The 24441-nt window shown below is 35.2% G+C and overlaps 1 protein-coding gene across 10 annotated transcripts in view; it reads left to right on the top strand.

The window, feature by feature from the left end:
• The window catches only part of MAGI2 (membrane associated guanylate kinase, WW and PDZ domain containing 2), a 1332179-nt gene that overhangs the window by 738393 nt on the left and 569345 nt on the right, over nucleotides 1–24441 (top strand). For all 10 annotated transcript variants that reach the window (XM_045494592.1, XM_045494594.1, XM_045494593.1 and 7 more), the window contains exon 3: nucleotides 2278–2397. In XM_045494592.1, the coding sequence (XP_045350548.1) occupies nucleotides 2278–2397 (120 nt within the window). The remainder of the gene's footprint in view (nucleotides 1–2277; nucleotides 2398–24441) is intronic.

The raw sequence follows: 24441 nt of genomic DNA, 5'->3' as shown, positions 1-24441 counted from the left end.
GTCGTTTAGAATTTAGAGTCTTTAGAATTTAGAGAGGGAATTGAAGCCATATTTGGTGAACATGAGGGAAATTAAAAGAGAACAAGAGCCTGGGGGTTATAATTATAAAAATGAAGAGGATGAGAAAAGAAGACATGAGATGAATGTCAAAGATGGGAATTGTAGCATTTGGAATTATAGTATAGAACTTCTTCAAGCCACAGTGAGGTAGGTGAGCCCCCCATCCAAATAGCTTTAAGCAGGTCAGTAGCAACAGGTGACACTGATGTAGCCATTAGGAGTCTGTATCCCCAAGGCAAGAGTTCAGTTGCATTGTCCTGAGGTGCAGTATAGAGATGGAAAACCTACCCAGTGAACCAGAGTACTGATGGTCCTTCCAAAAGATCACAACCACAAACATGTCCACTAGAGTTTGGCGTTGTCAAGTAATTCCAGTCCAGAAGCAAACTCAGGAAATGGCCTCAAGCATGTGGTCCTGTGCTCATATCGTGCTAGGAATGCATTACCGCACTGCAAGCACTTAATTAATCAAAGCATGTAACTTCTGAAATATGCAGATAAATTAGTAAGGAAAATGGAATCTTTGTTATGCTATTTTTCTTAATGATTAGAGTGTGTTCTAAATAAACAGAAAACAAATTGATTGCCAAAAACTATGTTAATGTGCTTTTAATTCACAAGGGTTAAGCATGTAAAAGTCAGGATATTGAAAGTTAAGGTTTTCATAGAAACATTAATTTGACAACACTGTGCATATTAGGTGTGGGAGGTTTATATTGTATAGCATAAAAGCAGTAGGAAATATTGCAAAATGTGGCTCAGTTAAACGAATGAAGTAACAAATTTAGGGGAAAGTCATTAAATGTGATTATGGAAAAAAATTGTTTTGAAACCTCCAAAGAAGGGTTCTAAAATTTAATTTTAGAAAATAATGCTTTCAAATCTCTTCAAAAAATGTTTTCAATGGAAATTATTCATTTTTATATAAAATCAATTTCACTAGCACGTTGTATATTCTGGCATGAGTTTATGCCTTTCATCTGCAGTTCAAATCTGATCCTAACAGACCAAAAGGAGAACCAATTGGCTATTTTCATGGTCTAGTTGATAAAGATTTCACAGACTGAAAATTAAATTTAAGGGTTTAAAATACTTTTTTAGTATATGGAGAATATGGAGGAAATTTTGAATGTGAACAATCCTGCCAATGTATTAATACTTGCTTATATATATCTGCCCTTTGTATATTTCTATAAACTATTTGCCTGTATGCATTATGGAAATTCCAATCTGACCACACAAAATGTTTTATTAGGTGGCATAGAAAAAGAAGAGAATTTAGGGCATGTTCACAGAGGGAAGTGCACCAGAAAACACACCCACAACCTTTAATATGTCTCTATTTTGATTCCTGCCTTATGAACTGGACAGCAGATCTGGAAGCCTGACTTCTCTAGCACAGTTGCACTGAGCCACAGGTTGATATTTCTGTCACCTTGGCCACAGATGTCCCATTTACCCTGTAGGAAACAAGAGTGGTTGACCCATGAAGCAACCCCTCAGAGCATTTCGCTTCCCAGTTCAGTCAGAATTAAAGGCAATAATAAAGGAAAGGGAAAGGAAGGGAAGGGAAGGGAAAGAAAGGAAACTATTACTGGAATTATAATACTAACTCAATTATAATCATCACCAATTCCAATTATTATTTAATTAATTTTAAGTAATAGTAAAGATTTTGTATTCCTTTAAATCAAATATAAGTTATTTTGGGGGGCCAAGTTAACAAATGAAAACCAAAAGTACCCTTACAAAGGAGCAGATCATGAAAATAGAAAGATACATTGACATGCTGCTAACATTCCTATTTTCCATTGTATTTTATGTCATAGCAAGGCAATCTACAGAACAATAAAGGTTTATTCATAGAAGTGAGATATGTAAATTCCTGAGCCAGCATACTTCTGGCCCAATATTCAAACGCCCCTTCAAAAAAGGGCACAATGGTCTGCATTTTCCACTGTAAGAAATGTATGCAATTGCATTCCATGGCAATGAACTCTTTATAAGCTTGATGAAGAAGAATGCTTTGTATATTTACTTTAATCTTTACCCATGCTATTTTCTGTTTCCAAACAAACAGAAGGACAAATGCAGGCTGCCAACTCGCAGGATGTACAAACAAGTGTTATTGAATATTCAGAAGTATGGTGGTATTTCTAAAGTTCAACAACAAATCACTTAGAGTCTTTCTTTTGTTTTTAATTTTTCCTTATTCAGGCACCACAAGGCCACATAAGGAGGGTGAGGTCCCTGGAGTGGACTATATTTTCATCACCGTTGAAGATTTTATGGAATTGGAGAAAAGTGGTGCTCTCTTAGAAAGTGGGACTTATGAAGGTAAGCACAGCTCGTCTGCTAAATTTATTCCTTGTTGCATCACATTTTTCTCTGTTGCTGAAATGCATTAGGATGCCAGATTACTGATAAGGTACTGCTTTTGGTTTGAGAGCTTTAATAAGGTAATTTTAGAAACATATTTTCTAAATAAAAAGTTAGGATACATCTAGATTAATTCTACTCTTAAGATGCTGAGAGATATGTATGTGCCCACTGAAATATACTTGTGATGGCCTCCTGAGACTAAGCTGTGATCTTCCAAATAAATTATCTTCATCTTTAGATAACATCTCAAAGAGCACAGGACTTGAGTTGCAGTCCTGTCATTATCTCTGTGTGGTTTTTTTTTTTAGTTCCTTCACTTCACTGGCCTTCACTTGCATCTCATGCAAAATGATGAAGTAGGAAAATATGAGGAAATGTGATCTGTGCTTGCTCTCCCAAGCTCTACTGCAATAGAAAAGTCTCCTTGTGTACTCAAGTCAAACATGAACAATAGATGACACTAAAAGCTTGAATGTAGGAAGTATCTTTCAGTGGAAAGAACACTGTAACATGAACCAGAATCTGTCTCAGTTCCAAATATGGCTTTATTACTTATCCACTATAAATACTAAATAACTCTGTTGGTATCTGTGAACCTCAGTAGAATTATCTGTAAAAGGAGAACGGTAGCATTGAAAAGCACAAATAAATAACATGTTGATATGATCACATTTATACATTTAAGTGACATCTACAGGCATGTAGTTTATGTCTAATGGAATTATGTATTTCATAGCCATTGTATGTGTGAACTATATTTGTATATATTAGTAAGTTCAAAGATGAATCCAGTTTTACTGTATTAAAAGTAATAGTGAGTGATATTAAAAACAAAAGTAATAATATATGCATTGCTGCTTAGTCAATCAAATACTTGAGGTCTCCCATTAGCAAGTAAGTTGGGTTCATTAGTAGTTTGACCCTCTACTTCCTCCTTCACTTACTTGTAGATGCCCAGTGGACTAGAGTTACTTAGGAACTTAATATTTTATATTGTTAGAAATATTAAAATCTCTTCTTTTACTTTGCATTCCTAAGGCATTTTAGGCTGAGACATGTGCCTACATTATGGCTAAGACATTTAGTTGCTTATTGCCACATTTATAGGAAATAGGCAAAAATACCCAGGAAAAGAAAATGGTTTTACACATGAGTATTGTTTCTTGTTCATGTTGTCAAAAATAAGTAATGATGGAGGTTGATTGAAAATATTTTAAATATAAAAGCTGTGTTGCTCATATAAGCTGCTTAAACTATATGAAAAATAACTGTATAAATCATAGAAAGTACTTATATCAAAGAAGTCAGAGTAAATAAACAATAAATTTTGTAGCATATTTTCTTGTGAGTTTTGTGACATTATTTAGTGGCATTCATTAGTTTGTATGTCTGCCAATAATAATGTATTTAATTACCTTATTTAATATTATATATGTAACATACATAAATATAAATATATGTTATAATATAAAAGCAAATATAAATATTATATTTATATAACAAAAAACCCAGCAGCTTAACATGCAGGAGCATCTCAAAAGTAGTATGGTTAACAATATGACCTTTTCTTTTTGTTTTTAAAAATAAAGACTCTGTTAACTGTATAGAAGGTGAAAAAAAATTAAACCAAATGTTCATGTTAAATCTCCAGTACTCTCAGGATGAAATTAATAGCAATATTTTAAAATAAAGTAAATTTTAGGTTCCAGTTAAATTTTGAGGAAACTATCCTGAAACCATAAAAATATAGCCAAGTTTTATGAGCCAGGGTGGGTTGTCTTGAATCTTTTTCAGACATCTTTTCAGTATTGAAAGTTTAGTTTGCTAAAGTTTGGTGCCAGCTTGTTAATTGCCTCCACATGCATAGAGCTGATCATTGACTAACAAGACTTTGTATATATGACTTTGTGGAATCAATACCATTGCTTACAAATACACATGGTATACTTGGTTGAAAACAATATTCCTTTTTTAGGTCACATAACCGTCTGGGCAGACACCTAGGTGGCATTCTCAAATCTCGGGATCTTCAGATTTTCTTACAATTACAGCTGAGGAACCAGTAGAATTGACATTCTAATGAAAATCACTATTATTCCTTCAGGACTGATCATAAACTCAAGGCTCAGGACTACCACTTAGTGTGTTATTTGTCAAGGAAACCTGGGGAATGCCTTTTCTGCTGTCGATGCTTTCAGAATATACAGAATAACAATAATGTGCTCCTTAGCCAGACAAAGAAAAACCTGAGAGCTTTTATATTTGTCAAACTTCCATGACATCAATCTCTCATAAAATTTCTTCAATAAAATCCCAGTTTTTCTATGTTATATATTCTCCTTTCTGCAGTGTTTGGACCATTGCTCCCTTTCCTTCTCCTTGCTAAAACATTTTCATGCCTTCTCAGTACTCTACAGCCTTCAGCCAGACTAGAAAATTCATCTTTGATATCTGTGACTCCACTAAAGAAAGTAAGAAGAAATTGGGTTACTCTTAGTGGCTTTTTTTTTTTTTTTTTTTTTTTGGTGGGAGGTGTACTCTCAGTGTTAAGGTTATAGATCTTTTAGCTATGTTAGGTCTGATTCCAACGCAGAAACAAGAATATCAAGACTGCTAATGCAATTGGAGGTAGGGAGATAGTCTCTGCTTCTTCTTGCTCATAAAGACTTACCAACTTGTGCATTTCTTGTCAGGGACTGGGACCCCATTCACTTTTGATTAGCAAAGATCAAGAAAATCCTCTATAAAATGTCTAGTTAAGATGCCCGTCATTGAAGAAACCAGTCTTATAGCGTTCACCCCCACTACTCAGTTTCAGAACAGGAAACATCTACCTGAAAAGTAGTTGTGAGGAAGAATACATTTTAAAGTATTTCTCATATGTATGCATTTTTGTCTCACTGTCAATAATTCTAGTTTTAATCTTGGTTAAAGATGTAGCTAAAATGAAATTTGTCCTTTGATTAGAAACAAAGTAGACTTTCTTGAATTGCAGATCTGCCTCCTAGAAATTGGCTCAAATTACTTGCCCCAAAAGAGCAATTCTTTTATTTACCAGAGACTGCAAGGAAGGCCTTAATGTGCGTGAGTTACTATCTACGGTTATGCTCCATGATCCTAGACACAGTTTTAGCAGATTCCTTTTCTCCGCAGCACCAACTCCTCACTCTGTCTGAGCACCTCATTTCAGTTTGTTATACAACAGCTGCTGAATGCCCTTGTATGTAAATGGCCCAGAGGATTTGGTTCTGGTGGACCATCAGGTGTTGGTAAACAGCCTCTTTTCCGTGACTTGGATGATCTCATCCTTATCTTTTCATATTGAATCAAGTTTAAAATTAAGTTAATAGAACAAAGCCCAGTGGTGAGCCTGATGTAAAATCAAGTAACACAACACTATGAATCTTTATGTCAGGACTGAAGATGTAGGTTTCATGTGAAACAGACCACAGAGTTCTTTAGTTAAATACAGATAATTCCTTTGGGATTAAGGTCACATGCAGGTATAAGTGAGACACCAAGAGGTAGGATTAAATGAGTTGATCTGGTAATCTAAAGGGTAAATAATCTAAGTGCCTGGAAGGCAACATGTCTTTGGGAACTGTCCAAAGTGCTGAATTGGCCATGGCTCTAAATCAGTGAATCCTGCCTGACCTACTTCTTCCAGCTGTCTCGAATGTTACATTCATGGTTTCATTGACCAGTCTTACCAGTTGTCTGACTCAACCTTTGTTCTAAATGGCATTATTAACTAACCCCATGTCTCCTGAGCAGTTCCTGGAATCTCATTTCACTTAACTCATCTACTTAGATCATCCACAGTCATGTTCCAAGCAGCACTTCTGTCATAACATCCACTACCATATTTTGCTGTTGTGCTTTTAAATGGAGCAATGCTATTTTGCTATCTATTGAAGAAGCCACTGATCCTAAACTTCAGTGTTTCCTTTAAATGTACATAAACTCAATTGTAATATTGCCCCAATTTTTAGGAGGACCAAATCAAGACGAGCAAATTATTTGGGATTCTAACAGAATATACTGCAAATATGGCACTTACCTTCATCTCAATTTTATGGTTTCTCCTAATTATGGGCCTTAATATATATGGACTTGAGCCTAATGCAAACAGCACACCTATTTTCTTAAATAGTTTTATTACAGGATTATGAAATTCAATATGCTCACTTCAATATGTACATAAAAGTTTGGTCCTTCTAGGTGTAGCACATAAAATCCTGTAACAAATATTAAGTATTAAGTACAAATAATTTTGTATAAATGTAACTTAAGCAGTTATATGATGAGAGAAGACATATAACAAATTTTACATAAATCCATTTCATGTCACTAAAATCAGCATCAACTTTTTTGAAAATATCATGGCCTTGGTGAATTTATTATTAAAATTTTGAATTGGTGTTTTCAATAAAGAGAGTATTGGATGATAAAGAGATACTGACGCTAAAGAAAAATTATTACTGGTACTATAAATAATCTTGAGGAAAACCATTCTTCTATCAGTCCAAGTTTCTAAATAATATTTCCTGAAGGGCAGATCAGTGCTTAAATTGATGCTAAGGTTGTTGTCATTCCAGGAACCAAAATTAAATAAGAAGTGATTGTTTTTCCCTTTCCCCTGTACTCTATTACAAGAGAAAATTTTTACCATGCAAATAATAACCTCTATAACAACAGTAGATTCTTGGAGCTTGCACTTAAGGGATCCAGTTGTTATTATATACCCAGATTATAACATGTTTTTATTTTGATACTTGCTCCTTTTTCTTTCTTTTGGCAATAATCCTACCGTTGAAGATTCCAAGCCATACCAACACCAAATGGGTGTACATTTGAGGAACACAAAACATTAATACATAAGCTTACTAAATGTTTATTTGAACAATAGAGAAAAACACGTTAGTGAAGTATTATACTTCTTTGGGATCTCATAATGCCAAGTTTTTTTTTTTCCCTCTGATTTTTTTCTCTGATTCAGTTTGTATTCAGAGTTATGGACAATGTATGATTTTTGCATTCTGCTATGCTCTTGTGTAAAGCACTAAAACTGGAAGTATTATTGTGCCTTAAAAGGTGACAAAATTTCCTTTTGGTTTGGGACTTTTGAAAACCCAACTTTTTCCAAAATACATAATGAAAATGCCTATTTCCAAGTATTTTTTTTCTCCCAAAAGGACTAGAAGAAACAAACCAAGCAATTAATTAACTAATTTTATAGAATCATATAAATTATAACTTAAAGACTAAAGTCAAGGAACATGAAATGGCTTGCTTGCTTTTACCTGAAGTACAATATTAACTAGTTTATTGTTAGCCCTACAAATTTTTGTTCAGATGTAGCTAAAAGGAACAGGCTTTTTGGAGTATGTCATTAAAATAAAGCCAATATTCATGAGCATAAGACTCACTTTCAGCTCTTTCACAACCAATAATGATGATGATACTAGGTAAAGCCTAGGATTCCAAAACTGTGATATTCAGGGTTTAATTAATTTCCTTCAAGCTCATGTCTATAATTACTATGATTTTCTAACTCTTGTTAATATTCCCTATACATTTTTTGAGAGAGAGAGAGAATGAGAGAGAGCAAGCAAAGGAGGGGTGGATAGGGAGAGAGAGACAGAGACAGAGACAGAGGCAGAGACAGAGATATTCTTAAGCAGGCTCCATGCTTCGCGCATAACCCCATGTGGGGCTCGATCCCATGACCATGAGATCATAACCTGAGCCAAAATCAAGAGTCAGATGCTCAACTGACTGAACCACCCTGGTGCCCCTCCACCTCCCTATAAATTTTTATCTGAAACAAATTGAGAATTCACCTGAAAAAAAGTATAATGCCCTTCATTTAGTGGGAAGAAAAAAATGCATAACTTTAAAGTTTTTACTTACATTTCTTTCCACTGCTTCAACACACAGAACCTATTTATCTTTCCTGATTGGATGAATATTTTAAACCTTCTGAGTTGTTCTACTTTAAATTTACTCATTTTGTAGGAGGCACTCAAGAGAGTTTTGATCAAATTGATTATAACAGTCTTGTACATGAGAGCATATGTTTCTCTGAAATATTATCAACATAGTGATGATCAATGGCTCTTGCCATGTCTTAGATTATTTCTTTAAATATAATTTCTTGTCAAATTGGCCAACATACAGTGTGTAAAGTGTGATCTTGGTTTTTGGGGTAAATTCCCATGGTTCATTGCTTGCATATAACACCCAGTGCTCATTCCAACAAGTGCCCTCCTCAATGCCCATCACCCATTTTCCCCTCTCCCTCATCAATCCTGAGACTGTTCTCTATATTTAAGAGTCTCTTATGATTTGCCTCCCTCCATCTTTCTTTGTTTGTAACTATTTATTTTTCCCCCATCCCTTCCCCCATGGTCTTATGTTAAGTTTATCAAGATCCACATATGACTGAAAACATATGATATCTGTCTTTCTCTGACTGATTAGTCTTAGATTAGACATACAGACCTTCCTAAAGGAGATTTACCTACCTCAGTTATTTTAGGTGGTGCCTGAATGTCCCCTTCCTGCCAATTTTTTTTCTTTTCCAGAGACTTGTGTCATAGACCAATAACTTGAAAACTATAACATAACATCCATCTCTAAAAAAGTCATTTTTGTATTTGAATTTCAAATCTGAAAAATAAAACTTCCTGGGACATTATTTCCTTATATCTTCTATATTCCTCCTCTGAATAACAGAAGAGTCTACAATCTCATTGACCATGGATCTGTTCTTTCTCTCAGGGGGAATAGGAATCACCAAAATTAGAAAAAAAAAAAAAATAGTCCCGTCGTTTTATTGCTAAGTAAGTATTTTATTTCAAAACATTGATATCAATCACCAGCAAAGCTGGTGATTCTTCACAAAGGTCTTCACAAAGATCACTTTATGAATTGTTTTTATAGACAACAAATTTCATTCATGCACAAAACAATATCTGAAATTTTGAGGACTCCATTGATCATCCTGCAAAGTATACAGTTATGCTGTATATGCTGACTAACAATTATGAAGTTACAGTTCTAAAAAATACCCTGATGTCCTGCGTTTTAAAAAAGCAATCATGGGGTGCCTGGGTGGCTCAGTCGGTTAAGCGGCTGACTTTGGCTCAGGTCATGATCTCACGGTCCGTGAGTTCGAGCCCCACGTCGGGCTCTGTGCTGACAGCTCAGAGCCTGGAGCCTGTTTCAGATTCTGTGTCTCCCTCTCACTGACCCTCCCCTGTTCATGCTCTGTCTCTGTCTCAAAAATAAATAAATGTTGGGGCGCCTGGGTGGTGCAGTCGGTTAAGCGTCCGACTTCAGCCAGGTCACGATCTTGCGGTCCGTGAGTTCGAGCCCCGTGTCGGGCTCTGGGCTGATGGCTCAGAGCCTGGAGCCTGTTTCCGATTCTGTGTCTCCCTCTCTCTCTGCCCCTCCCCTGTTCATGCTCTGTCTCTCTCTGTCCCAAAAATAAATAAACGTTGAAAAAAAAATAATAAATAAATAAATAAATAAATAAATAAATAAATGTTGAAAAAAAATTTTTTAAAAAAGCAATCATGTGGCAGAAGATTCACACCATATGAAAGCTCTTCCTTGTTGAAGGCTTGGAAACTCTGGCAATTATGGAAAATCCTTCATAACACTGTATTAAAATTTTATATAGTGATACAATCTGTCCTTATGTAATAATCAGCTTTCTTAGATCTGTTGTAGGCTGTATATGTTTGTAACAACCAGATAAATTTAGGATAAAGTGGTCAACAAAGCTTGTTTGCATGAGACTATTTCCATGAAAGTTAATTCTAAAGACTCTACAAATGTGAATTTTAAAGGACCAGTAAAAACCTAAATTGATATTAATTATTAGTTACAATAAAATGGAGAGTTTGACTTATACTGTCTTCAGCCTATTTATATTAGTTATGCTGGCTTCCTTTTTGTTCTTTGAACAGAAGAAACACATTCCTATCCATCTGGGATCTTGAATTTGTCATTTCACTTTCCAGGGCTACTTGTCTTCCAAATAACTAACTACATATCCCATTTTCTCACTTTGAGATATCCATTTAAAAGTTTTCAGGAAACTCTTACCTGGCAACCTTATCCAAAACTGCACCTGCCAACATTCTCCATTCCCTTTCTCTGATTTGCTTTTCTTTACTGTAGCTACTATATAACTGAAAATATAGTTTGTGCCCATTTGTCTATTTGGTTATTGTCAGTATCCACCCACCTGAATGTAAACTTCAGGAGGTCAAGTAACTTGTTTGCATCATTGCTAATTCTTAAGTTTAGAGTGCTCTCTGGCACCTAGGAAGCACTAACTGAATATGAGTTGAATGACTGAATGGATGCCTAGATTCCTTCTTCAAACTAACAGTGGAAACCCCTTAATAGAAACCCCATACAGAAATCCACCTTAGCTTGAGACCCTAGAACAAACACATCAACTTCCTAATTCAAAATGTTCTAAGTCAATAGTATGGAGCTGTATAACACCAATTTGACCTCAGAATCTTGTACTAGATTAACTTTGTATCATAATTGTAATAATTTTAGTCTTGTCTTAATTCTCATCATTAACTTCATGAGTCCCTGTTCTGAGTTCTGATATGTGTTTGTCTCTCAGTACCATACAAACTATAACACTGTCCCCAGAATATAGTTCCTACATTGCTTTAGCCATTCCCAATAGTCTGGGTTTTTTTCACTACAGTAATTCATGGTGTATCAAATCACTCAAGATCAAAACCTAGTAGTCTTGGTCAACAAAACTGTATCTCCCATCAAACCACCTCTCCACCCAAGTTCTATTGATTGTGTCAGCTAAATACTTCTTGGACTCAGGGTAATTTCCCATTCATATAATCCCTGTCATGTTCATGTTCTCTTTATTTTTTCCAAAAGAATTACAGACTTTTTTGATTTTTCTACTTCTAATACAGAAAGTCCATGAGGAGTTGGAGAACAGAAGTAATGAAGCCAAACCTATAGGAGAGTTAGAAAAGTCTTAGGATATGTTGGAAATATGCAAATTCCAAAAGTTACTTTAAAACAAAAAAACTAGTATGTGTGTTCTCTCACTAAAGAAATGTAAAGACATTTTATTTAATGGGGACATGTGGTACTTGGAATGTATAGGTTATTTCACTAACATTTTCTGACTAGTTTTCAATTAACTATAAAGGAGCATGAGTTTCTTGATTATTCTTTTATTCTTAGAGAATTTATGGAAAGTAAATGGAAGTAAAATTTTATTCCATTATTAATTTTACACTGCTAGTAAGATCTTTACTCCCACCTCATCTTTCTCTTTCTTTCATTTTACATAAGGGTGAATTTAAATTTTCTTATACTATGTGAAAGTTTGGTTTCTTTCACTAAATAATTAATGGACAAAATGATAAATCTGAAAAATTCATAATTTATTTTTTTTTTAATTTTGAGAGAGACAGAGGGAGAGTAAGCAGAGAGGGGCAGAAATAGAGGGAGATAGGGAATCCCAAGCAGGCTCCATGCAGTCAGCACATAGTGCCCTACCTGTGGCTGGAACTCACAAAACCACAAGATCATGACCTGAGCCAAAATCAAGAGTCAGACCCTTAGCAAACTGAGCCACCCAGGCATCCTGTGAAAAATTCATAACTTAAATTGAAATATTAATGGTAACCCAAATAGTGACCATAACATAAGGTATCAATAAACAAAAGTTTTTTTTTAATTTTTTAAATTTATGTATTTATTTTGAGAGAGAGAGAGTGGGAGAGGGGCAGAAAGAGGGAGAGAGAGAGAATCCCAAGCAGGCTCTTCACTGTCAGCCCTGAGCCCAGTGTGTGGCTCAAACTCACAAACCATGAAATCATGACCTGAGCCAAAATCAACAGTTGGACACTTAACCCACTGAGCAACCCAGGCGCCCCAAAAAAGTTTTAAACAATGTATAGGAAGCTCAAACTGAGATGAAACTTATGATGATGGGTCTATAAAAGGAAAAGACTTGATTTAAAATTTCCCAGTGAGTTTTCTTTCTTTTTCTCCCCTACTTTCATTCCATATATAAGAATGTTACTGCAACGGACACATATTTGACTAAAGACGCCTGCCCTTTGACACTGACCTGATACTGGAGGGTGCTATTTCCCCAAAGGGATCTGTTCTTCTGGGCGAGCCCACAAAGAACAGAAAGATTTCTCCAGGTCAGGTCCCTGAGGATTATTTCCAAGAGGATTAGATAGTTCCTATTTCTGCTCCCATTCTGAGTTCTCCATTAAACTTCCAGAGAAAAATCTACTGATGCAGCTATCTGGTTTCCCTAGAGATGAAGCAAGCATTATTACCCCTTGGATTGAAGTGTAACTTGTTGCAAAAATGGTGATTCCTATCATTTGTACCCTCAAGGATGTCCAGGAATACTCATTTCTAAATATGATTTGCAAGTTTGGTAATTTTACCTACTTTTCTCCCTCCTCCTATCCCCTCCCTCAATTTAATAAGTCTTTTTTTTACAGTAAAATGTAACAGCAAATTAGAAGAGGGTGTGTGCAATGATTTATGTAAGGGAGGGAGAGAGGTGGGGATGGAAATTCCTGAAGGCCGACACATTGACAGCCTGACAGTGATTGAGGACAGGAGAAAAGTACAAAAAGTGTACAGAAGAAATTAAAAAACAGAGTCATCTAGGGTCATTTGTTACAGTGGAAGCACTCATCAGTCTCCCAAAGGACAGCAGAGTATTGCAACCCAACACAGCTATTGATTTTCCTAATGACCCTGAGCTATCTATAAAAGGTTAAGTCATATGCAGAAAAGTAATATTTGAGAAAGGTTTCCTTCAAAGGTGATTAAAATTTCAAAGTTTGAACTTCTGAAGGGGAAAGGCTAGAATATTCAGCTGAACAGAATACCACACTCCCTGAAAATGCCAAGCAAATGGGTTGAAATATTTTAGCTATTTTCTGTCTAGAAGCAATTTATAATATGTATTCAAAATTATATTCAGATTTACACATGATTAAATTGCCTCTAATTAATTTATAAGCACGTTCTGTAAATGCATACATGATGTTCTTAAATACCCAAAACGTTTTCTAAGTGTATATGAATATACTTACGAAAAATGACTAGTTTCCAATTAAAATGAAGTTAGAAACTACATATTATTTGTCTTTGTTAATATTTGTCATTTTTTTTGTCAGAAATCTTATGCATTGTATATTTGCAAAGCAACTAATAAATATGCTAGACTTAAAATAAATCTATAAAACTATTGGTGCATTACCAAATTGTTACAATTAATGTATCAATAAAATGCAAATGTAAAATTCATCCACTTATTTTTTTAATATTAGCATAATAGTATGTTGTCTTTTTTTCACCTCTTTGAGGTAGTCACCTGTCACCCAACGATCTTAAGGAGTGATAGGTACAGGCCACTTTCTCAAAGGCTCCATCTGGGAAGGAAATACTATATCAACACCTTGGTTTGTTTTCATGAAAAATTGACATTTAGAGTATTATATATACTCATCTTAGAAGCAAAACATATTAATCAGAAGTTAAAGATATTTTACACTGGTAAACTGTCCTGCCCCATTGTATTATCACATTTTCCTTCATGTTAATGGCCCTGCCATTTTAGTGCTCTCCTTGTTTATTTGTTTGTTTGTTTTCTTTTCATTTATTTGGCTCCTGTCATATTTTCATTTTCTCATAATTTAGATTTTTTATTTATGTATTTATTTTTTAAGTTTTTATTTAAATTTCATTTGGTTAACATACAGTATAATACTAGTTTTAGGTGACAATATAGTGATTCAACACTTCCATATATCACCCAGTGCTCATCACAGCAAGTGCACCCCTTAATCCCTATCACCTATTTAACCCATTCCACCACCACCCCCCACCCACCTCTCCTCTGGTAACCATCAGTTTGTTCTCCATGGTGAAGAGTCTGTTTCTTGGTTTGCCTCTCTCTTTTTCTTTTCCTCTGCTCATTTGTTTTGTTTCTTAAATTCCACATGAATTCCACATGAATCATATGGTATTTATCTTTCTCTGACTGACTTATTTCACTTAGGATTATACTGTCTAACTCCATCCATGTTGTTGTATATGGCAAGATTTCATTCTTTTTTATGGCTGAGTAATACATGTACCCCGATGTTTATAGCAGCATTGTCTACAATAGTCAAATTGTGGAAACAGCCCAAGTGTCCATCAACTGATTAATGGACAAAGAAGATGTGGTGTGTGTGTGTGTGTGTGTGTGTGTGTGTGTGTATATATATATATATATATATATATATATATATATATATATATAATGGAATATTACTTAGATTATTTTACTTACCTTTCAAGTGGTTTGTTTCTACCAAAAACTCACTGTGAATTTGCTTTCTTTATTCTTTATTTATCTTTTGGTTTCTCCTGACAATTGGTATCTTATATTCCTGCTATATTCCTACTTTATTTTTTCTAAAAATCTTCCCCTGTTGGAATATACTACATTTTATACTTCAGTTGGTCTTATTTTTTGGTTTTGGCTCTTACATTTCAATACATTCTTTTTCTTTTAAACCAGTAAGCTACAGGTAACAACAATGAGAGTAATGGAGACAATATTTATGAATGTTCCCATGAGATAATGGCTTGTGGTTGAATATAGCAGAAATTTAACTAAAATGATTTCTCTGTCCTGTATAAGAAACAACTCTGCCCTAGAAATGAGCATAAACATGAGCGTGTTGTTCAAAATAAGTTGTGTGGTTTGGCATGGTATATGCTAAAAAACTGATGTAATTTACCCTGATTCACCACTTTTTCTATGTAATTCAGTAAGCCCAGTGGTATATTGGAATCTGCCCTCTTATCAAACAGGTCCTACATACTTAATATTTGCCTGAGTGGAACTAATAATTTCAATTAATATTTTACCTCATATTCTCTTTATCATTTAATAAATTAAATCATATACATATGATTCAATATATAATATATAACATTTTCCTCTATATTGTTCTTTAATCTTCCAATCCTCATCCTTTTATCTAGGCAGGTCTTCTTAGTAGTAATTAGGAGGCTATTGTGAGAGGGAATAAAAATAATAGTCTCTGAGTATATAAAGGTATTAATAACACAGAAAGACATGAACCTTATTTTCATTTATTATTTTTTTCTTATTTTATTCTTTAATTTGACATTTTAGTTCATTTTGAAACCATACCCTATAAATACTCATTCTCATTTTGGTTAATCACATCCTCTGTATTCTTGTTGCTTATAATTTTCTATTCTTGGGTATCCTCACAATTATCATTGATTTAATTCTATTATATACAATTTGAGTCCACACTTGCTTCTTGGTAACTTCCTATTATCCAATTAGACTCAGAAATATTATTTAATAGAATTATTTATATTCCTCCAACATGGGTTTCCAATTACTCAAAGTAGTTTTGCTTTTCATGTTTTATTTAAATTTTACATAATTCTAGTATTAATGAAAAAATGCATCCTCATGGCATCTATTTTTCAGAAACAAGAGTAAAAATAGAAATCATATAGGACAGTAAAGATGCATTCCCAAGAGTGAATGAAAGTAGATCACAGCTGCCTCAAAATAACAAAATATTGATCAAGGTCTTGTCAAAGGTAACAAAATGCATTAAATATGAGCATGAAAGTATTGAGACAGCAGGTTGAGAAGCTAGAGTTTGGGTAAGGAAGGGAGCTGCTGGGGGAAGGGGACAGTCAAGTTGTTAGAGAGAGAATGGACTTTGACAGGCCTCGCCAAGGCACGGTGATTTCAAGTTGTAGAACAGTCATTTGATTTTTTTTGTGTGTGCTACCAATCCACTTTCAAGTGCAAGAAATGTTGACAGTATGCTTGAAGCAATTAAATAGTACTACGATAGTGCAATCTTCAGAGCTGAGTGACTGATAGAGTTGTTTGCATCCCAGGTTGCACTTGTGTGTTCTAGAAAGTCCTGATCTCTTTGATGTCAAATGAACCATACCATTATGTCCATCACATATTTTGACAAACAACACGGAAATAGAATCTGTCCTCATTTGCAGCAAAAAACAAGTTTCTCAAAATGTGTTAAAATATAGAAGATAGCCAGAGAAGAATTGCAGTGCTCCAGGAAACCAAAGCCTTGCTAGGGATCCACTGTGCTCCAGAAAAGGCAGAGTTATTTGTCCAAGTATGCAGTTGAGGCCTAGGAATTGCAAGTGCAAATGCTGGTCTTGGATTTGCCATTAACTTGGGTTTGGACCTTTACTGGGAGAGCTTTAGGAGAGCATGAGCACTGTATTTAATTGACTGATGAGTTACACATGATAGAGAAATGAGACTTGTCCTGAGTGACCTTAAGGAGTAGAACTGGGCAAGTAATAGACAAAAAGACAAAGACTGTGGCTTCATGTAAAGAAATGCTTTCTAATATAACCAGGGCTGGTTCCAAAGTAAACTGAATGCATTGGTAAATAGTTGCTGAGGTTGCCAAACATGCGCTAAGGCATCTCATGGAAGTGCTGTTCTAAATGGGATACACTCATGGATAAATATTCAGACTGAAATAACTACAACATCAAAACATCAAAAACAATACTAGATGTGATGGTTAATTTTTTGTGTCAACATGATTGGGCCGTGGGTTGCCCAGATATCTGGTTAAACATTGTTTCTGGGTACGTCTAAGAAGGTGTTCCAGAAGAGATGAGTATTTGAATTGGTGAACAAAGTCTAGCTGATGGCCTTCCCCAGTGTGCATGGGCATCATCCAGTCTATCGAAGACCTAAGTAGAACAAAAATGTTGAGGAATATTGAATATGCTTTCCACTCTACTGAGCTGAGACAATGATCTTCTCCTACCCCTTGATGCTCCTGACTCTTAGGCCTATATATTCCATTAGCTCTGTTTCTCTGGAGAGCCCTGACTAATACACTAGGACCATGCTTTGCATAAACTATAATTTTCACAATGTTTCTTTAATGAAAATATTATTTTAATCATTTTTACAGAGGAGGCATCTGAAGCTCAAAGATGTTTAGTAACTTGTAGGAAGTCTCTCAGATAGTAAATGGAAAATTTGAAAATGTTCCCAACATTATTTGACACTGAGTTTGTGCTTGGAATAATGTTTTCCCATATTCAGTCAATGCAAGGTCTTGTTTTGCTCTCATTTTCTTTTCCATAACTAGATGACTGGCTCCAAGCCTCTGCTCTTCTAGTTGTGTCTCTGTGACTATTAAGCTCCTTCCCACCATAATATCCTACCATTCTAAACCAGTGTATACTCACATGTACTCAAAAGAACACAGGAGAGTAAAATTCCATCCTCACCCACAAAAAGGGAAGAAACATTCTGAGGTCAAACAAGTTTGGAAAATATAGAATACTGCCTACCATATCCTCCTTGAAAGATTAATATAACAAATTTTATTGTTTTTAAAGGAGAAACTTTTTTTGAGAGAGAGACAGAGATAGCATACGCAGGGGAGAGGCAGAAAGACAGAGAGAGAGAGAGAGAGAGAGAGAGAGAGAGAGAGAGAGAGAAAGAGAATCCCAAGCAGGCTCCACACTGTCAGTGTGGACACTGATGCTGGGCTCGAACCCACAAACCATGAGGTCATCACCTGAGCTGAAATCCAAAGTGGGACGCTTAACTGACTGAGCCACTCAGGTGCCTCTACAAATTCGTATTTTAAAGATTTGAGAAGTCCTGCAATAAAGAAACCTGTTTAAATTTGTATTCCTGGGCACTTTCAAACTTGCTAGACTATGGGACTAATTGTAATGGAGCTCTATTAAGACCTCCCTAGAACCAATGTTTTGGAGCAAATGTTTGACAAGAACTCAAGAACATTCAACCCTCTGGGCCTCCATTGTATACCATGAAATTCAAGTGATTGAGCTTGATGCCCTTTAACAGTTCTTCCAGCCTACAGTGTGAAGTACAGGTATTCTGTCCACACAGCCAACTCTGTACTGAGTAGTCACTAGGACTCAGCCTTTAGAAAGCTGACCAAGTCAGCATGTCTTCCCTCAAAACCAGTAAACTAGCAAGGAGAGACCAGGGGTGATAATAAGGACAAAAAGTGGTTATTTCCTCAAGTTTAGTATTATATACCTACTATGATTTCAAAATAATATTTCTTAAATTTCTCTTTGCATAGCTGTAAGTGCCTCACATCTCTTTAACTACACACCAAAAATATTTTATTGTGTAAATCAACATAGTCATACCAGGGATTAAAGAATGTAAAATTGGAGATTTCAAGTGAGACATTAAGATATAATAGCAACTAATAATGACAATAATAATGATGATGATGAAAATAGCAATAAGAAACCTTCACTGTATGTTGGGCTCTATTCAAATATATGTAGATAAGTAGATACAGAGATGTATAATCATTTAATCATCACCGGAACCTATAAAGTTCTGTAGGACCACATGGTTCTATAAAGTACCACGTAATTATTATTCTCATTATGTAGATGAAGACACTGAAGCCCAGGAAAGTAAAGTAATTGGATCCCAAACCAGCAGGATCCCAAACCAGTAGGATCCTTCTCAGTAAGTGCCAAGAAGCTGGCTGAGAAGGATAAGAGGTTGAGAAAGATAGAGAAAGGGTTTGTGAAGAAAAAGTTATGCTATGACTCCACCACCACCAAAGTGGAGGGATGAAGAGTAATTAGCCCTCATTACCTCAGATGAAAAGAAGATCTTAATCTGTGTTCCTTGCAGTTTGGGAGACCCAGTAGACCAGTATCTATGTTGAGCCTAAGAAATCAAAAGCATGGGCATCCGGATAGAAAGGAAGAAATAAAATTGTCCCTGTTTGGAGACAACATGTTCTTATACAGAAAACTCTGAAGTCTCCATAAAAAAAAAATCTGTTAGAACTAAGCAATGAATTTGGTAAAATAATATACAAAAACCAGGTTGGGTTTTTTTTTATACCAACAACAAACTATCTGAAAGGAAATTAGGAAAACAATTCTATTTACAATAACACCAAAAATAATAAAATACTCAGGAATAAACTTAAGTGAGGAAGTAAATACTTACATACCAAAAACTATAAAACATTAATGAAAAAAAATAAAGAAGACACAAACAAATGGAAAGATATTCCATATTCATGGTTTGGAAGATTTAATATAATTAAAACATCCAAACTACTCAAAGTGATCTATAGATTCAACGCAATTCTTATCAAAATTCCAGTAGCATTTTTTTAAAAATAGAAAAAAAATAATTATAATTCATATAGAACCACAGAAGACCACAAATAGCCGAACAATCCTGAGAAAAAAGAACAAAATTGGAGGCATCACACTTCATTGTTTCAAACTATATTACAAAGTTAAATAATCAAACGGTATGGTACTGGCATAAAGACAGGCATGCAGACCAATGGAACTGAATAGAGTGTCCAGAAATAAATCTATACATCTACATTCAACTGATGTTCAACAAGGATGCCAAGATATACAATGAGAAAAGAATAGCTTCTTCAACAAGTGGTACTGGGAAAACTGGATGTCCACGTGCAAAAAAATACATTTGGACCATTAGTTTACACCTTACCTAAAAGTAAATTCAAAATAGACTAAATACTTAAACATAAGACCTGAAACCATAAAACTATTAGTAGAAAACATAGGGGGAAATCTTCATAATATTGATCTTCATAATGATTTCATGGCTCTGACACCAAAAGCCAGGCAACCAAATCAAAACAAATGGGACTACACCAAACAAAAAACTTCTACACAGCAAGGGAAACAATCAACAGAATGAAAAGGCAATCTACTGAATGGGAGAAAATATTTGCAAATCATATATCTGATAAGGGGCTAATATACAAAATATATAAAGAACTCATACAACTCAATAGGAAATAACAACAACAACAACAACATAGGCAAATATCTGAATAGACACTTTTCCAAAAAGCCGTACAAATCGGTCAATAGGCACATAAGAAAATGTTCAACATTACTAATCACCAGGGAAATGCAATTTAAAACCACAATAAAATATCATCTAACACCTGCTAGAATGGCTGTTAACAAAACGACAAGAAATAGTAAGTGTCGCCAAGGATGTGGAGAAAAGGGAACCTTTGTGCACTGTGGGTTACACTGAAGTCACTATGGAAAACGGTATGGAGGGTCCTCAAAAAAATTAAAAATAGAATTACTATGTGATCCACTTCTAGGTATTTTTCTGAAGAAAATGTAAACAGTAACTCAAAAAGATACATTAACCCCCATGTTTATTGCAGGATTATTTACAGTAGCCAAGATATTGAAACAACCTAAGTGCTCATGGATAGATGAATGGCTACAGACATTGTGGCATATACAGTTCACCCTTCAACAATTGGGGGTTAGGAGTGCCAACCCCCCCCATGCAGTTGAAAATTCACATACAACGTTTGACTCCTCAAAACCTTAACTACTAATAGCTTACTGTTGACCAGAAGCCTTACTGATAACACAAACAGTTGATTAATACATATTTTGTATGTCAAATGTATTACATACCATATTATTACAACAAAGTGTTCTAGAGCAAAGAAAATGTTACTAAGAAAGTCATAAGGAAGAGGAAAAGCATTTACAGTACTGTACTGTATTTATCAATACCATAAATTGACATCATGTTTATAAAATGAATTGTCTGTCAGTACCTACATCAATATTTTCTTATATAATACAAAACACTTTGTATTCCTGACACTAGATATCCAAAATAAAAAGATAATGTGAAAAAAATTACCTTTATTTCTAAGTATAATGCTTCATGCATTGATAACAAAGAAGCAACAATAGGATTGCTTTATGGTGGCCTAGTGTAATCAATAAAATTGTTTCACAGTAGCTTAGCCTATTCACTAATGAATGAATCATTATAAAATTTTTATGACATGCAGTATCACAGTCATATTCATAACAGAGTGTTGGAAACAATGTTATATTAAAAAAAATACCTGTGATGATAGACTGATACACAGTTTCTCCAATTACAAAAGAGATAATTTTCTCTTAATTTTTTTGATATTTCTAGGCTACATAGTTCATCTGAGAGTTTTTTTTCAAATTGTCACAACCTCCAAAGAGTTTCCCAATATATTGCTTGAAAAATATCCACATGTAAGTGGACCCATGCAGTCAAACCCATGTTGTTCAAGGGTCAGCTGTATGTACAATGGAATATTATTCAGCTATGAGAAAAGAATTGAGTTTTGCCATTTACAGCAATGTGGGTAGACTTCAGTGGCATTATGCTAAGTGAAGAGAAAGAGAAACACTCTATGATCTCTCTTATATATGGACTCTAAAACAAAAACAAAAACAAACAAGTTCATAAATAGAGTACAGATTGGCGGTTGCCAGGGGTGAGGGTGGGGGGAATTGGTGAAGGGGGTCAAAAGGTAAAAAGAAAAAACAATGTCTATATAATGAGCAATAAGTATTTCTGGAAGACAAGAAACCAGAGAAAGAGAACACAGGTTTATTAACTTAGTCAAACTCTATTGTAGTCATTTCAACTGGACTTTAAGCCTTTTGATTCAGGGAGAGTCTCATTTATATTTGTAGTCCTAGAACCCACAGTACCTGCCTCAGAGTAATCAATAAATAGCCACTGGAAGCAGGTCTTTGTTAATCTCCAAAATATATAAGGAATTCCTAAATTTCAAATGATAAAAACAAGGAAAAAAACACCCTAATAGCCCAATTAAAACATGGGCTGTGGACTTAAAAGGACATTACTTCAAAGAAAACATACAAATGGCAAACAGGTATATGAAAAAATGCTAAATGTCACTTAACATCAAGGATCATTTGACTACTAATGAGATGGAGTATATGATGCAGTTTTCATGCAAAGGATATTTAAATCAGAGGGAGAACCCTGTTAGGTATCTCCGACTTCTGACAGCTTCAAGCACTGCCAACCCTGGAACTGGACCCTACCACTGGACACCGGAACACTTTTTCATCTCTCTCTGCTTCTTTAGGTTAATCTGTCCAGATTTGAAATGCTCAGAAAGAGTGTCTGATTGACTGAGATTAGGCCATGTGTCTGCACCCTAGCTGCCAGAGTTTGGAGAGATTTTTCTTTCATACCTCTGGAATGAGAAACAGCATCCTTATTCACACAATGTTCACACAATGATGGACTTCTTAGAGACAAGGGGTTAAAATGCTGGACGGACAAGAAGTAACATCCTGCCCAGCTGCACTATTAGAGGCACTTGTCAGAGGACAAAGGTCCTAGTAGAGGTATGTTAAAAAAGCAGTAACATTTGGGTTATTATTGTTAATATAATTAATTCCATTAGTATCCAAGATCTTGTCAGACCTTGGAAAATCTGTGCTACATTTACAAATATGTATAAAGGACGAGGAAGAGAGTAAAATTTTAAATTAGAAATGGTAAAATCTTTTTTTTTTTTTTTGATAGAACAAACAGCCCACATATATGTGAAAAACAGATGCAAAGAAAGCAGAAAATGTGAAGGAAGTTTTGGGAGGGGTATGTTAAGCTGAATACAAGGGCATGTAAACTGCAAGACAAGGGGAAATTTTATAGAGCAGTCATTTTAACTATATATTAAAACTTTATTGATGCCATAAAATCCAAACACTATAAACCTGGATTCTTTGTTAAAAGTAAGCCATCATATGCAAAGATAAATTGAATTCATATGTAAAAGAGTTAAGCCAGTGTAACATTTTAGAAAATGTTTATATATTTAAAGAATATATATAGAATACCATGTATTCATTCTCTCTCTCCCTCCCTCTCTCTCTTTCTCTTTTACTCTTCCTGGTTCTTCTCTTCTCTTATTATCTTTGCCCATTCTGTCTTACTCACCTTTGATTACACTTATTGTTCTCCCTGGTCCCTCATGAAGTTGGTTAGTCTTGATTATTTTACTTCTCAGTCTACACATAAACCTACTCTTAAATCTGTATCCCCAACCCAGACCTAATTCCTGGGTCTGAACATAAATATAGCCTCTATCTGGGTTGTCCTTCAAAGAAACATGACTAAAATTCTCCTAACTTGAGAACATCATCTCCTCAAAACTTCTGTCCCACCTGTAATCCCAGTATCAGTAAATATCATGCCTATTAATACAATTGCCCAAGTTGGAAATGTAGGAGTCACCCTTGATTCCCCACAAATTTGAGCCATCACCTGGTTCTTTCAATACTAACCCCTAAACAACATCTTTGTAATGTGTCCCCTCTTGTCTATTCCCGGTGCCCTTGCCATTGTTCACATCCTAACCATCTCAGAGAACACCAAACGTGTCCTTATTGGCTTTTTTCTCTTGGTGCTAGAGTAATCTAATATTCAAATCTATAAGGGTTACTTCTCTGCTCAAATAGCTTCCATCCACTTCTCCGTAAAATTCTTTCTATGTCATAGAATATGGTCCCTCTCATCCCTGGCAGCCTCCACTTCACTAATTCCTTTCCAGAAAACATAAAGTCCTTAAAGTTGCTCTAAAATATTACAGTCATCCACACTATTATACTTTTATGCTTGTTTCCCTCTGCTCTCCTCCAGGGTCAGCCTGGTAAAGTTCTATTCACCTCCAAACAGACTTTAGTATGCTTCGTATCTGTGCCCTCTTTTGGTTTTCATCATGGTAATTATAGGGTTAGATTTTGGCTGCCAGTTTTTGGTCTCTCTACTTGTCTTTTGTTTTATTTTATTTTATTTTTTTTTACTTTTTTCAATGTTTATTTATTTTTGAGAGACAGAGCATGAGTAGGGAACGGGCACAGAGAGAGGGAGACACAGAATTCAAAGCAGGCTCCAGGCTCTGAGCTGTCAGCACAGAGCCGGACACGGGGCTTGAACCCACGAACCGTGAGATCATGACCTGGGCCGAAGTCGGATGCCCAACCGATTGAGCCACCCAAGCGCCC

This window comes from Leopardus geoffroyi, chromosome A2 (genome assembly GCF_018350155.1).
Source record: "Leopardus geoffroyi isolate Oge1 chromosome A2, O.geoffroyi_Oge1_pat1.0, whole genome shotgun sequence".
NCBI classification, from domain to species: Eukaryota; Metazoa; Chordata; class Mammalia; order Carnivora; family Felidae; genus Leopardus; species Leopardus geoffroyi.
This window is presented reverse-complemented; position numbering and strand designations above follow the sequence as displayed.